Source organism: Dendronephthya gigantea, unplaced genomic scaffold (genome assembly GCF_004324835.1).
Source record: "Dendronephthya gigantea isolate DGI-Jeju-01 unplaced genomic scaffold, DenGig_1.0 000243F, whole genome shotgun sequence".
In the NCBI taxonomy this organism is placed as follows: domain Eukaryota; kingdom Metazoa; phylum Cnidaria; class Anthozoa; order Malacalcyonacea; family Nephtheidae; genus Dendronephthya; species Dendronephthya gigantea.
In genome coordinates this window covers 1-13,127 of record NW_021163253.1, presented here as the reverse complement: position 1 = coordinate 13,127, position 13,127 = coordinate 1, and the positions used below count along the sequence as shown (strand labels likewise).

The 13,127-nt window shown below is 36.6% G+C and overlaps 3 protein-coding genes across 3 annotated transcripts; 2 read left to right on the top strand and 1 right to left on the bottom strand.

The window, feature by feature from the left end:
* Positions 1-2: 2 nt before the first annotated feature.
* Positions 3-3,848, top strand: LOC114540630 (type II inositol 3,4-bisphosphate 4-phosphatase-like). The gene is made up of 8 exons (XM_028560752.1): positions 3-71; positions 320-388; positions 829-952; positions 1,543-1,610; positions 1,846-1,892; positions 2,138-2,278; positions 2,705-2,812; positions 3,812-3,848. Exons 1-8 carry the CDS (start codon positions 51-53, stop codon positions 3,846-3,848), a joined length of 615 nt encoding a protein of 204 aa, XP_028416553.1. The 5' UTR covers positions 3-50.
* A 607-nt stretch (positions 3,849-4,455) lies between these two features.
* LOC114540616 lies at positions 4,456-6,800 on the top strand. Its single transcript, XM_028560738.1, has 2 exons — positions 4,456-4,574; positions 5,768-6,800. Exons 1-2 carry the CDS (start codon positions 4,524-4,526, stop codon positions 6,245-6,247), a joined length of 531 nt encoding a protein of 176 aa, XP_028416539.1. The 5' UTR covers positions 4,456-4,523; the 3' UTR covers positions 6,248-6,800.
* Positions 6,801-8,929: 2,129 nt separating this feature from the next.
* LOC114540603 (protein kinase C delta type-like) lies at positions 8,930-12,929 on the bottom strand (the record flags this gene model as incomplete). The annotated part of the gene is made up of 11 exons (XM_028560725.1): positions 8,930-9,422; positions 9,640-9,780; positions 10,271-10,378; positions 10,638-10,718; positions 10,910-11,048; positions 11,198-11,260; positions 11,343-11,434; positions 11,510-11,683; positions 12,052-12,306; positions 12,471-12,568; positions 12,752-12,929. Coding segments are annotated over 11 exons (1,482 nt in total), but the record flags the coding sequence as incomplete, so codon positions are not given.
* Positions 12,930-13,127: the final 198 nt, after the last annotated feature.

The window sequence follows — 13,127 nt, the reverse complement described above, 5'->3', positions numbered from 1 at the left end:
ATGATGTTTACTATTTTGTTGACGCTCTTATTAAGAAATTAAATTTGGGAATGATTTTCGTTCTACTTCAGGTCAGTAAAGTTATCGACACAAGTTACTGTAAGCCCGCAGAGGGAGATAAGATATAATGCGTATTAACATTATAATAGAAAAAACTTTCGTCTCTAATTTCCATATATTTTTGTGGCATATATATTTGTATTGTGTTTGCATGTGTATAGTATATTATAGTCGTGTTATATGAAGTGATATAATTACCTGGCAAAGGTTATACCGACATCTTCTCTTAAATAAACTTTTGGAAATATTTTTTATTCAGGAAGAATCGCGTCATGCCCAGACTATGCAAGACCTCCGTCAACGTCGCGATATTTGTCTTTCACAGGCAGTAAGTTATTCAATGTATAAACTCTGTCATGCGAAGAATCTTCGACTGGCCCCCTTTAATGTAATAAGAATAGTCATGTCAGGGATTTCTAAATTGAAAAGCAATGTATAGATCTGATTTTATTTTGTATCAGCTAGTGGGCAATATATAGGTTACGTTATTACTCCGCCTGCGTATGCGCAGCGGAGTCTTAAAATGCCATGGTCTTTTTTCCTTTTCGTCGTTTTGGGCGACAGAAGTTGGCATTTCTACAGGTAACCCAAAACAACTTCATTTTTGACCGAGAAGCCCCTGGGTTACACGGTCCACGGATGACTTATGTTCATCAGTTGGCATGCAGGCGGAGTGAACGCTTTGAGCAGGCGTCTTGTTGAGTTTATTTTTATATATAGTAGATCAAGGGTGATATAAATTAAACCGTTTTATGGTAACGTTTTAAGGTAACGGCACTCATTTGTGGATTTGAAGCTAAAATTTACACATCACTATTTGACGCAAGTTTCATGAAACAACTTTGTGAGATTGGTGTTCTTGCTGAATTTGAATGTCTTCTGAGTACTTACGGTTAGTTATTAGAATTAAGAAAGGAAAGTATATCTATGTTTTTTATTTCTTTTCTTGCGAATGTACATGCACGAGTGTAACCGAAATTAATCGTAACTTCATGCATGTGTAGTCGTAATTTCTGTGGGAAGAAAATTCTTCCATTGGCATCGAATTTCAATAATATCAGCGTTGACCGCGCAAAATCTAATTGTTTCTGAAGTACACTTACATTTTACCAGCACGTATATTTGTTTAATACGAAGTTTCTGCACTTACGGTGCATGGAACTCTTTCTGTCTATTTTTTACCTCTGCGTGGAGATATATAAGAAGGGTGTTCCTTGCGATTTACACTGCATGTTTTAGCAATTCAAGTTATTGACACATGCAAATTCGCACTGGACAAACTCAGCGAAGGCTGATTAAAGCTAAATTTCAAACTGGGTGCAAAATATCCGTGACTATATAACGCATTTTTGTTCTAGTATTTGCTATTTAGCGATCCTGGTTTCAGTATTTTGCATACACTTCAACATTGCGACCATGCAAGCGTCTGCATGTTGTGGTCTGTTTTACGCCTAAATCGTTTTTAATATTTCTATTTTTTAGGTGATGAAATGGGAATGTTAGAAGACATGTCCATTGCAATACGCGATCTTTCATGTGTCAAATTTAAGGTTCTTTACCATAAATGTGACTGATCATTTACAAGCGCACTTTATTAGGATGCAGTAAAGGGACAAGGGATAACGTGAGGTTAAAGAATGAAGATTCCTCATGGGCTTATTTTGGCGATAACAAGAAAGCTAGTCCAGAAAACAGCGTCATTATGCAATGTGTTGACCAAGTCTTTAACTCTTATATCTTTCTTTATATTTCCTTAAGCGAACTTTTCATCATCTTTTTTTTCAGTTCGCTTGCTCTGATAACGAAACGATTCCCTACGTCACTGGAACAAGGTATAATACAATTGCAAGCGCACGATATCATACGGCTTTAAGGCTATGTTTGGTAGTATCCAAATTTACATCTCTCAAAAGAAGAATTGCATTGCAAGTTGCAGGAAAAATTGCACTGTGTAACAGGGCCTTTAGTATCATGCTAATTATTAAACTCCCTGACGATTTCTTTTTGCCTGTTAATAAAACAGGTGCATGGATACCGTTGCATATATAGTACATATATTTGTGTATCTTTTTTCAAGGGCTAATATTCATGTTACCATACTCCTCGAAACAGAATATTTCTGTTATTTACCCAAAGAATTGCAAGAAGGAAAATTAATACAAGTTTCTCCAGTTATTTTCACTCAAGGGATCAACGAACATGCGACTTTAGCTGAAAGGTGACTGTAATGATTTATACCGTACATCCCCATTCATGTATGATAAAACCATTGAAAGATCTTGTATAATTACACAGTATCACTCAGTAACCTCGTTTAAAGCGGGGTGCATGTTTTTTAAATTGAAACACCTTATTATCTTGTATACGTAGTATCTTCAAAGATCGCAGGCTTGATAATAGTTAATTAGTTATAACCTGGGTGTAAAACTCTTAAGATCTTACAGCAAGTATAGCTAAAAGCAAAGAACACAAAGATGAAGAGATCTAGTAAACTAGAGCTAGATAGGATCAGAGCATTCGTGTGTTTTTTGATGCTACTGCCCTGCAATACGAGTTTTACTGTTTTTCGTAAAAACACTTCCATCCATCCTATAAAACAAATAATCTTTTCTTTCGTGACGTAACCGCATATTTATTTAAAAAGGTTTGGAGACACCTCACTTCAAGAAGCAATCAACGATGAACATTTCAGTTACATACATTATACTACGAAAAATTCCGAGAACATTTCCCTGAAGATCTGGAATATGAGGTGGAAAGCCATGACAACGAGATCACCAGAATGAGTTTGCTTCTAAACGATTTCTGGCACATAGAAGATGTGCATGTGCTTAGGGTGATTATCATGTAGTTAGACGTGCGATCATCTTTGTACCAGATGAAATTCCATGTCCTTGAAGAATTGGATGATACTTTTCTTTAATTAGGATCCTATTATATCTTTCAATATTGCCAAACCGAGCATGACCAAAGCAGCTAAAAGTTTGCTTGAGTAGGATTTAGTTTCTTCGAACCTCTCCAAGGTTAGTTGCATACCACCTTTTTAAATTCTCACATCTTCTGCGATCTTACGAGGAAAGAATCCTTCAATACTTAATGGAACTATTTGTCCTTGTGCACCATCACTTTGCCCTTTTTCCTACCCATCTTGGGCAGTGTAAAGGAATGAGAACTTTATTTTGTTAATTTAGATCATTAGGACCAAAACAGTGTGCAATTAATATAGTTTACAGTACTGAAACACTAGCACGCATGTGTTAACTCCAATACGCTGCCAGGATTTAATACTGGAATTCTACAACGACTGGACTCAAACTTTTGCCTCCTACTGTATATGTATATGTATATGTATATGCATATGTATATGTATATGTATATGTATATGTATATGTATATGTATATGTGTATATGTATATGTATATGTATATATATGTATATGTATATGTATATGTATATGTATATGTATATGTATAATGTATATGTATATGTATATGTATATGTATATGTATATGTATATGTATATGTATATGTATATGTATATGTATATGTATGTATATGTATATGTATATGTATATGTATGTATATGTATTTATAAAGTATACTGAAACTTTTAGCCGCCGGCGTTGACTGCAATTACAGAATAAAATAACATTTGAAGTTTTTTCTTTGTCTGTGAAGATTTTGAACTGTTTTAATCGTTTGAAATTTCGATTTTAAACCGTTACTTAATTGCTGGCATGGTATAATGCAGCAAAATTGAACGAGCAATGTTTACCCTAGCTTTGTGATTATTTTTGTATTGAATGATGGAAACTTTAAGACTGATTTGAGTTTTGTGTCATTTCATAATATAAGTTTAGGTCAGGTTAACTCAGGAAATTGTGTACTTGGTTTGAAATAGCGAGGGGTTGCTGCATGCATGTATTTCTAGTTTAATGCGTAAATACGCTGTCACTCGTGCAGAATATCTGTTCATGTAAATCATCATTGCCATGCGTAAATACGCTTAAAATATAATAACTATTTCGTGATGCAAATGTTTTTGATTCTACACGATTAAATCGTGTCGTACGGGATGTATGGTCACATATACCCCCTATTTTATATACCGATTGAATGCATAGGAAGTTAAAGAAAGACTTTATAGCTCATTACTCCGCCTGCGTATGCGCAGCGGAGTCTTAAAATGCCATGGCCTTTTTTCCTTTTCGTCGTAGTCGTAGTTTTGGGCGACAGAAGTTGGCATTTCTACAGGTAACCCAAAACATTTTGACCGAGAAGCACTGGGTTACACGGATGAATTATGTACATCAGTTGCATCCTCGTCCCTAGGGCCTAGGCCCTGGGGACGAGGATGCATCAGTTGGCATTTAGGGAGGTTTGGGAATGATTTTGTGCAATGTTTATTTTCTTCGTGTCCTTGCGCCTCGTGTTTGAATCGACGTTCTTCCCTCGTTAAAAATATGAATGTCGAATTGAAAGAGCTTTCAGAACCATGTTCAACAACTACAAAGGTAAGTTGTTAAGATTTAGATTGTATTCATATGCTGTGGCGGTAATTGCATATTAGTATACCCAAGATTTTCTGTTTTATAGTTGATTTAGTCATTTAGTGATTCACGTTGACGTAGTGTTTTAATACAAACCAGGTATATACACGCCTAAAAAAGCTCAGGTTGATGCAATTTGAAATGAACAGGATGGAGCAATGTTGTGCCTACCACATTGTTCAGAGTTGTTATCAATATTGAACAATATTGTTGAAACTGAATCGGGTTTAACAATATTGTTCAATATTGATACAAGTGAACTGAACAATGTGGGCAGCACAACATTGCTCCATCCTGTTTTATCAACTTGCATCAACCTGAGCGTTTTACGCGCGTATAAGGTACTGTTTGCTCTCAGAAATTATACATACTACAAGTAAGCCGAAGCAAAGTAATTTTAGAAATTTTAAATTAAGTTGCCAAGTTGTGTCTTATTTCAGATTACACCATGATATTTTTTATCACAAATATAAATGTATAAATGATTACAAAGCCCGGTCGAATTGTAATCAGGACCCAACATTTTGACAGTCCAGTCTACTGTCTTCACCAGGGGTGATCTAAAGCTGGAATCGAAGCTTCTTAAATACTCAAGGGATGATGTCAATGAGACACATATATTCCTTTGGGAAATAGGCACCGTCATCCTTATTCAGAGCATGATTACTCATATTTATATGCCACTCTTCTAGGCAAAGTCTTTGACCATATCGATTGTTAGTGGTAATTACTTTAGAGTTTTCCCTTGACAGAGCACCTGTGTGACACCAAACACAAGATTGCGTGGGAAAACTTAAAGTAATTACTACTAACAATTGATACATGGTCAAAGACTTTGCCTAGAAGAGTGGCATATAAATATGAGTAATCATGCTCTGAATAGGGATGACAGTGCCCGTTTGCCAGAGGAATATATGTATGCATCTTATTGGCTGGTGACATCATCCCTTGGGTATGATGTCAGATCACCCCTGATGAAGACAGTAGACTGGACTGTCGAAACGTTAGGTCCTGATTACAATTTGACCAGGCTTTGTGATCATTTATATAAACCAGAGTAGCGAGGGATAACAGGGTTAAAAGGGATATTAAAACGGTTCCTATTAAAGGATTGATTTGCCAAACTTATAAAACCCTATTTTTGTTCTAATTTCCAGGTTTTGGTGCTCATTTGCAGGAAGTTGAAAAAAAAATTAATGTCCCTGAGTGTGAATTCCATGAATGCACATTTGAATACCAAGTCACATTCCAATACCAAGTCACATTTGAATACCAAGTCACATTTGAATACCAAGTCACATTTGAATGCCAACTTAACTTTGAATGCCAACTTAACTTTAAATGCCAACTCACCTTTGAATGCATACAATGAAGTTACAATGAATAAAGTTATATTAATTAATGAAGTTACATCAGTAAACAAAGTTAAGCAACTGAATGAAGTTACATCATTAAATAAAGTTACATCAATGAATAAAGATGCAGCAATGAATAATTTCATATTAATGAATACAAAATGTATAACAAAAAATCCCAAAAGTATGACATCCAACAGTACAAAAAGCAAAATCACCTCATTTTGTAACCTTTTGTCACCATCTGTAGTTTCCTCACCTGCAGGCGGAGTAACGCCTTGAGCAGGCGTCTTGTTAATATTAGTTTGGGCATATTTAGATTCGGCATATATAGGACATCTGAGGCGCCGTTAACAAGCGTGGTACCGATTTGCATAAAATCATACCATTCTTATCAAATTAATGAGCATTTGTTAACAATGGTTGCATAATCCCCACGCGTATAAAAATAGTTGGTAAAATCAACCAAGTCAAAGCAAAATGAACCGCAAACAAAAAGAGGCCGAAAGATCAAGAAAAAATTATTACAAAAAGAAAGAACAACTACAAAAATATATAGACTTCTATTCATACATGATGAGGGAGAACATCGGTTTCGTACTTAAATTTGAGGGAATCAAAGTTGGTACTCCTGAACAGAGGTTTTGGGACGCCATCGAGAACTTTGATATATCATTCTTGGACGAACAGTAAAAAAAAATGAAATAGACGGATCATAACGTATAATAGTGTAGTAATACAAGTATAATAATATAGACGGTTCATAACATTTAGCGTAGTAAAATTAAATGAAAAATGTCAATTCAGTCACATTGTCCTCACTTAATGATCATTAATCCAGTAAGAGAGATAATTTAAAATGGGCTGGTAATCAGAAATGCCTGAACTTCGCCTCAAATCCATCAGAAAGTTAAGAGTTGCCTCACGGTCTCTCTTGAGGTTTTCAAAATGTTTTGCTGCGTACTCGTTATAATCCAATCTCATCACACGGATAGCCTCAATAAATTCTCTCCTTGCCGAAACACCTGATCAACGGCCTCCAAACCATGCATCTCCCATCTTTTTTCTTCCGACAACATTATACATTCGTGTTTCCTCTGACTAGGACTATCGAACTCACAACCTCTACACCTCTCTTTGCAAATTTTTCCAACCTTGCTGGAAACAGCCTCTGCAAATATCGCGTCCATCAAATGACATAAGTTCCAAACTTCCGACGGTTCAAATTCACCCATAGTTAAACTGCCCGCGCTGAATATCTGCTCTTTTCCTTGGGAAGAATCCATGATAAGAAACGCTTCTCGAAATGAAATTGCACGAAAAACCATATCCTTTATTTATACCGTTGAAGAATATTTATATCTTTTAAGTCCAACCCTACGTGTTTACGCCACTCTCTCGGTAAAGTCCAACCCTACGTACTTACGCTATCTTCTGGGTAAAGTCCGACTCTACATTATCCCATTCTACGTATTTACCTATTATTATCCATCGTGAACTTCCTGTATTGCATTCACGCGTACCCCTATAGTTATGTTCTATAAACGTCGGGTTATAACTGTGCTAAATCGTTCGCTATGGCTCGCCAAAATGATATCGTCGCTGTCATGGACATGGATGGGTTTCGAGTTGGAAGTGAATTCCGCTGCAAGGAGCTTGGTATGATCAAAGTGGGAGATACCTACGGGCAATCCTTTTTCTTCGATATTGGGCTTCGTTGGTCGGACCTAACCGAAAAAGACCAGAAGGCGTGCAAGCTCGTGCAAAAGAAAATTCACAAACTGTCGTTTGGGGTGCCGCGGGGTGTCAAGACATTCGATATCTCGCAGTTGGAAGCAATCGTGGAGAACTTCTACAGAAGAATAAGAAAGAATCCAAACTCCGCGATTGCCTACAAAGGCGGGATAGTTGAAAGGGATCTCTTAACAAAACTAAGAATCCCTTCAATTAATTTGGAATGCCTTGGTTGTCCCAAGGCAGATAAATTATTTGATCAGCTGGGCTGGTTGGAGACCTGCAGGAACCACTTGGATGTCTGGGCGTATCAACACTGCGCAAAAGTTGAGGTTGAGGCCTTCGCGATGTGGCTGGAGAAGATGTAATGCAAGAAAAGAAGAAAAACGGTTCGTAAACGAAATTTCGATTCTATTGAGAACTTCATTCTAATCATAAAAACAATATTTTCTTCATCACTGAACTAAATCGTTACTGTTCTTCATACGCATTTCTAGTGTATCGTTTGTTTTACCATATGGATACCTATCTTGGATGAAAGTCAAACGGTTTATTCGAATAATTTGGCGCGCGTCTCAGTGATATTAAACCCCGTGTTAGTGCGATTGAAATGCACAAGTACACACGCATCGATTGGAGAACCACGCTCCGTACCGATCATAGACAAGAATTGAAGCGAAGAGTGTTTTATTTGCTGTAAAAATGAAAGTAGCTGACTTAATCTTTTATTGGGGAGAAGATGCCGTGCACCCAATTATCTACATGACCTTATCCAGCTTTGAGAACAAAATCTTATCCACGCTGGTAGAAGACGAAAACGAAAAGACTTTCTTTCTCAGTATTTTTCACTATTTTCGCTACGGATGCCAAAGAAACTATACGTCTGATATATGTATATGCTTTAGTTGAATATCCTCTTTGATGCTTCATGTATATAGTGACCTTCGAACACCGACAAAAAATCGTTTCATGGGTAGATTAGAATTGAGATTGGGATAGTTCTTTTAATCACGGTTAAGCACGGGGTTCTATCATTTCACTGGTTTCTATATCGTCCTCTTTAGTAGCATGTTTAGTAGGAAAAATATCGCTAAGGTTCGTTGAAATTACCACAACATGATTTTGTGTCTGAAATTTCGTTGCAATTCGCGGTGAATTTCTTGGCGAATTTTTTGGTTTTGACTAATATTTCAAAGTGGTTATTCAATAAATATATAACAATCACACAACTGCAAGTTACTAAATGTTCCACGGCTTAACTTCACATCATCATCAAGCCGAATGGACGCAGAGCCTGGTGCAGTGGCCTGGTGTCGTCATAGTTCAAACAGCGCCTGCGCGAGTCACATGATTGTGCATAATTTTTGCCATAAATACCATTTTCTTAAGTTAAACCAAAACCAAGGTGCGTGTGACAGTCCTGCGATTAGTCTATAATTACATAATTTTCCATACTGATAGCAAACTAATTGTGAATAGTCTACATCAAGCATTACGATAAAAGTCAGAGCGTATGATAGATATCTGTATATATAAAATCACAACATGGTCTTCACTCACTTACATATTACTAAGAATCACGGTTAAAATGCTGATTGACATATGAAAACCCTTTGAATTGAGTCTGATCAATAGAAGCCAGTAAAGCTTTGTCTGTTGGCGTTAGTTTAGGCGCTTCAGCAGTGAAGTCGGCATCAAAATATTCTACATCTCGTGGTGAACGCTGTTGAGAACGAAATACAAGTGTTGGGAAAGGTATGAAGAGGAATCAGGCGTAAACGAAGTAGTTTCTTGTGAAAACGATCGCAAAGAACGGTTTAAGTGCAGAAAAAGTTAAACATCGAGTACAAACAAAAACAAAAGTAATATACTCAAATACCTTTTTATCACATTCACGAAAATGCGAATGTAAAACACTAGCGTAGAAAAAAAATACTTACAATGCTTGGTTTAAACGGAGCTTCAATTTGTCTTGCTTCTAACTGTCTCCAATTCAGTTTGGAGAAAAACTCGTGTTTTCGTATATTTCCATTGCTGCCCTCTTTGTAACCAAGTCTGTCGCCAACGTTACGCTCCAACAACTGAAAACATTTATAGGCGCATGCGACGTTATTGCATGGCTTTTAGGGAAAATTTTCCTAAAATCTCATATTTCAGCAATCTTTGTTTCAATTTGCTTCTAGATTGTGTGATGCCTTTGACGACTTTCAATGCGAAATTGGTCATAAAATGTTAAATCTTTTCTAGTGAGAGAAAACCCTGGGAAAAGCTGTTCAGTTCTGTTCGTCCCTGGGAGAAGTTTGTAGCAAGATCAAGTTGTCAGTCCCTGGGAGGACTTTGTAGCAAGCTTAAGTTTAATAACAAAAATCTTGAGTTTGCAAGATGGTGTTATATTCGGAGTTTGTGTCGCTTAATATTACATCAAATCATCCGCTGGTAAAGGACAATGATACAGCATATAGAAGTTGTACGATTAGATCACGTCAATACGAAGTAATTCAGGATAATGCAATTGAATACGTCAGTTAGAAGTGAAGTCACTGAATGACCCAAACGAATGTCCAATCTTACCTGGACCATACAAGATACGGCACTTTGTGAGACCCACTTTGGATAATGAACTTTATCACGACATATCGAATCAAAAAGATCTTCTTCATCCTCGCCAGCAAACGGAGACTAAAGGTAACCAGATTGATTTGTAATATATAACTTTCAGTAAAGAAACATTAGAAGCTATTACCTTAAAATTTATTAAACTTAGCTTAACATTTACATATCTACTTGCACAGAAAAATTCAAATTTTTATTCACGCACTCAAGCATGCACAGTTCCGATTTTAGCGACCTTATTTCATTCAACTTAGGCCTAAATCAAAGTCTCAGTTATTCGCCATTTGTGAATGTCATATTAATATGATGAGTATCATTTGCTAACCTGCCCAATCAACATTTCATAGAGCAAAACACCAAGTGACCACCAGTCCACTGAAGCATCGTATTTTTGACCTTTCAAAATCTAAAACAAAAAATAAAGGTAAACTACAACGACGGAACATTTTATTTCACTCCATATTACTCGCGCATGCGCCTCTCGAAAATAATGTTCATATAACTTGTGTCGGGCCGAGGAAAAAATCCAAAAAATTAACAATGAAATTAAAGTTTCATAGCAAGATGTGATCATTTATAACAAGAATAAAGGCAAACCTCTGGCGCAATATAATCTGGAGTGCCACAAAATGTTGACGTTTTGTTTCCATCCAGTATTTTCTCCTTGCACATGCCGAAGTCAGCGATCTTTATGTGACCTTTTGAGTCCATTAGAACATTGTCCAATTTTAAATCTCTGCAAGACAATGAAGTACAATCAAGACAACGAAAACATCATTGTCAAACCGATAAAAGTCTGCAAGCAGTTTGCACTTCATCAAGAGTATTTAATTTACCAAGGAAAGTTTAACTTCGATCAATGATAGACTGATCAAAAAGACTGACCTATATATGATTCCAAGACTATGTAGGAACTCCAAGCCACAAACAATTTCAGCAGTATAGAAACTGGAAAAAATAAAGCATGATAGTTACAGCTGACTACTCAACTTTATTACACCTGCGTTAGGTTCAACATTTCAACACTCACCATGAACGATAGTTATCAAACTTGCCCGCAACTTGGATGTGGAACATGAGATCACCTCCATTCACATATTCCATGACAAAGAATAAGTGTTCCTGCAACAAAAATGACAGGTTAAACTTAAAAACGTTTCCACCATCTCTTGTTATACGTTTGCAGCCTTCTTGTACCTTGGACTGGAAGGCACAAATGATGGAAGTTAAAAATGGATGTCGACTTGCGATGCTCAGAACTCTTCTCTCAATCATTGTGCATTCCACATCGTCATCTTCTAAAACAACATCTTTTTTCAAAGCCTTGATAGCGAATACTTGACCGGTGCTTTTTAATTCTGATAACAGGACCTGGTTAAAAAATAAACAATATCAATGACAAAGGCTTGACTAACAGTATGTCAGATATAGTTGACCTGGGAATAAGGTGATCTCTGCAACATGTTGATGTCCCACCGTAGTCAAGCTATTTTTTTTTAGCTTTCCCGGTTCGTAGTGCAGAGTAGCACCATCACTATCACGTCATTTTGTATATGAATGTTAGGCAGAGTAAAATGATATAAAAGGACGACTCATGAACGAGTTTGGTTTCTCGTCCACAAGCAGTGAATGAAGAACATCAACATTACATCTGTAATGCTATTGCTACAGCTGTTAAAGCAATTTGATTTAAGAGCATGATTCAAAGTGCTGAATGAAAGATAAGTTATTTGCTTCACCTTTCCAAAGCTTCCTTTACCAAGTACTTTAAGAAAAGTGAAATCTTGCAGCGTGTATTTCTTGCTAGGTTTGCTAACACTACTTGATCTCGGTGGAGGCCTCGGTGCCTCAGCCTGCCACATTTCCTCGTATTCATCAGCTATCTTTTCGTATTGTTTCTCCAAGATTGCGTCGTCGAAACTTGCAACTGATGGAGCAGAGGATTCATGGGTGGGTGATGGTGGCAACTGACTCAGTCGTCTTTGTTTATCAGCCTGTGATAATGAAACAGCATTGCTTGATTACTTGTTTTAATCTTGCTAAATAATGCAGCTACTGAAGGTCTATCTATGCACATACTACCATCCCAGCGATATACAACTAGCTTTACCTATTGTGTACAACTTGAGACCATATATTTACATAAACATCCACTTACATTAGCTTGTCCAAGGGCTTCAGAAAATGCTTTTTGATTAATTCCACACAAATTTGCAACATGTTTTTGACATTTGTGATGACAGTTCATACCACAAGCTAAATACACAAAGATGTTGCTCGGCATTGTAGAAAACAGCATATATGGAATCAGAACAAGGGTATAAAAAAATTTTATCAATTTTCCATTGCAGGAAAATATTCTACCTGTCTTAACTAATATGAATGTGTTACCAAAGCGACTAGAATAGTTAAGGTTTTTATTTTTGAACAGCTTTTTACCTTCACATTTTAATCCTTGTCTAAATAGCCCATAAAGCATGGAACCACAGTGGTCACAGAAAGTGGGACTCAAGTAGGTGGTGACCTTGAATCTGTGAGGAATGTCAATCTTAAACCTTTCTTTCAGTTTCTGCAAATTTTGAATGGTAATATCAATATTGATTTTATTGAATGAGCAGAATTTGGATGATCAGAATTACAAGTTTTGAACGGGGTGGGTAGTATGTAGTATGTTTTTAAAGTGGTGGTTACTAGTGTGTTATCACAGCAGTACAGATAATGGAGGAGTACTTTTTCAGCAGTCAGCAAGGGTACCAATTTTCAATTCAATTGACTGTGGATTTTAGTGAAGCAAAGCAAAAGGGCTAGCTAGTTA